Source organism: Crocuta crocuta, unplaced genomic scaffold (assembly GCF_008692635.1).
Source record: "Crocuta crocuta isolate KB4526 unplaced genomic scaffold, BGI_CrCroc_1.0 scaffold675, whole genome shotgun sequence".
Taxonomy (NCBI): Eukaryota; Metazoa; Chordata; class Mammalia; order Carnivora; family Hyaenidae; genus Crocuta; species Crocuta crocuta.
Genome location: NW_027528796.1, coordinates 1,640,528 through 1,643,035, shown reverse-complemented (window position 1 = coordinate 1,643,035; position 2,508 = coordinate 1,640,528). Strand labels below are relative to the sequence as shown.

The window sequence follows — 2,508 nt, the reverse complement described above, 5'->3', positions numbered from 1 at the left end:
CTCACTCCCACCACTCCCCCCCCTCCCGCTCACCCTCACCCCTGCTCACTCTCGCCCCCGCAGACCCGGCCATCATAGCGCTCGCAGTTGACGTTGTCACACTCGCAGAAGCGCCCGAAGATGCTCTTGTTGGGCACGTCGCTCTGGTGGCACACGCACTGCCCGCACAGGCAGTCCCCCAGCCCCGAGCAGATGAGGGAGCTGTTGTCCCTCCGGCAGCTGCCCTCCAGCTCCTGGCTGCTCCGGCCCTGCGTCTGGCACTCGCAGTTCTTCCCGATGTAGCCGGCGTCGCACCTGCGGGGGCGCCCTGGTCAGGCCCCCGCCCCCGCCCCTGCGCCGGGCCGCGCTGCCCCCACGCCTGCCCGCACCACCTCACCTGCAGATGCCGCACTCCATGGAGCCCTTGCCTCCGCAGAGCCCGCGCTCCCGGCCTATGTCCCGGCACCGGCACTCGCACTGGGGAAGCACGTGCACGGTCACGGTGTCCGTGAAGCCCAGCGCCCGGATCACAAAGGACTGCTCCTGGATGCACTCGGTGGCCGTGACCTTCACCTGGAAGGTGATCTGTCGTGGAGAAGCGGGGCTCAGGCGCGGCTCCCGCCCCGCTCCGGGGTCCTCTGTCCCCCAGCCGGGCCCGAGTGGAGGTCCCAGGCATGGAGGGGGCAGGCCTCTGCAGGGGCCCCGGAGGCGGTGAATGGAAGAAGGAAGCACAGGGGCGCCTGGGGGGCTCAGTCAGCTAAGTGTCCGACTTCGGCTCAGGTCAGATCTCATGGTTGGTGGGTTCAAGCCCCACATCAGGCTCTGTGCTGACAGCTAGCTCAGAGCCTGGAGCCTGTTTCGGATTCTGTGTCCCCCTCTCTCTGCCCCTCCCCCACTCATGGTCTGTCTCTGTCTCAAAAATAAATAAACCATAAAAAAAATTTTTTTAAAAAGTAAGAAGGAAGCACACAGAACACCCTGCGATTCCCCGGGATGTGGGACTTGACACGAGAAAAGAGAGAAGGGCGTCTGCGGTGCAGGAACGNTACACACTTGGACTCAGGCTGGGGGGAAGGCCCTAGAATATATTTTACCACACGCGTGTTAATCAGATTGCATGACTTTTAAAAGGACATCTACTGGTGTGCGAGGATGGCGGAATCCCTCAAGAGGCCCTGGACCCTGGACGTGGACTTGTGTTCTGGCCCCGAAAACGGGCCCCCAGGCACCGGGTGGGACAGCGTGGAGCCCCACCCCCCGCCCTGCACGCGCGAGGGCTCAGCAGGCACCGGCTGGTCAAAAGCAGGACACAGCCCAGACCAGTTTAAGTGCATGGCTCCTGGGGCCACGAAGGTAGAGCAGAAATATCCGGAAAAATGTCTAAGAAGTAATCACCAATCATAAGATTGAATAAATTCCTGTGCGGATCCGCCCAGTGCGAGGGGAGATATTTCAGTAAAAATGTATGTGTGACATTTAGCAAGAAACATGTTTGAAGGAATTCCGACCTCACATTTAAAACTGCAGCTGGAGCAGTATTTTGCTGAATATTCATTCACAGGCAGAAAAAGGAAAAATCTAATTCTATGGTTATAATAAATTCAAATACTATGGCGTAACTTAAATCTCAATACCTTTTTCTAATCATCTGTGTATCTTTGTAAAACACACACACACACACACACACACACACACACACACACACACACACACCAGGAAACCAGACCAAACCAGACGTGTGGTGTGTGAAAAGGACTCTCCTCTTTGCTGGGACGCACTGCCCAGCATCTGCCCCAGGGGGCACTACCACCCCCTCTGTCCTCTGTCTACACCCTGGGGGGCCTGTGGTGAGCAGTGTGCTAAGGGTGACACCCCTTGCTTGCCCCGTGTTCCTGGGTGCACTCCTAGCTGTCCCTGGGAGAGAACCTTCCAGAGGGGGGGGATGGGGCCTCACCGGGACATTGATCTGGACTCCATCGCAGTCTCCTCGGGGCTGGTCCACCTGTGATACCCCATTACTGCAGAAGGAGTCGTAGGTGACTTTCAGGGTGTTGGGGACAGCGTTGTGATCCAGAAAGACCCTGGAGGAGAGTTTCTGCCGGCACAAAAACGGCTACGGATCAGGGAGCATCCTCTCCATGTCCCCAGGCCCCTCCCAGCCGATGGCCCTGAGCCATCTCCATCTCTCACCCCTCCCTCCTTCGCCCATGTGCCCACAGAGAGCTGGGGAGGTGCCAGGTCCTGCGTCCGTGCAGGTGGGAACATGCCATGGCCCCGCGAGACAGGCCCATGGGGCACAGATGGGGACCGACACAGCCCTGGGAACGGGAGCTTGGCGGCCCGCCCACCACTGAATGCCCAGTGCCTGGCACGGGTAGGAGCTGGGAAACCTGTGTAAGTGACCGGGGAACAGAGGGGGGAAGAGGGAGAGACAGAGACCGAGGGTGAATGAGCGTGACAGGGGACCGCGTCCTGGGTGTGAAGATGGAATCACTGGGCAGCGGCTGGTGCTCAGGAGGGCCTGCTCGG

At 59.6% G+C, this 2,508-nt stretch overlaps 1 protein-coding gene across 1 annotated transcript in view; it reads right to left on the bottom strand.

Annotated features, from left to right (window-relative positions):
- Positions 1-2,508, bottom strand: part of ITGB2 (integrin subunit beta 2) — a 26,890-nt gene that overhangs the window by 2,695 nt on the left and 21,687 nt on the right. The window contains exons 11-12 of the mRNA XM_077755409.1: positions 377-564; positions 50-294 (exon numbers count right to left, since the gene is read on the bottom strand). Coding sequence (XP_077611535.1) covers positions 50-294; positions 377-564 — 433 coding nt within the window. The remainder of the gene's footprint in view (positions 1-49; positions 295-376; positions 565-2,508) is intronic.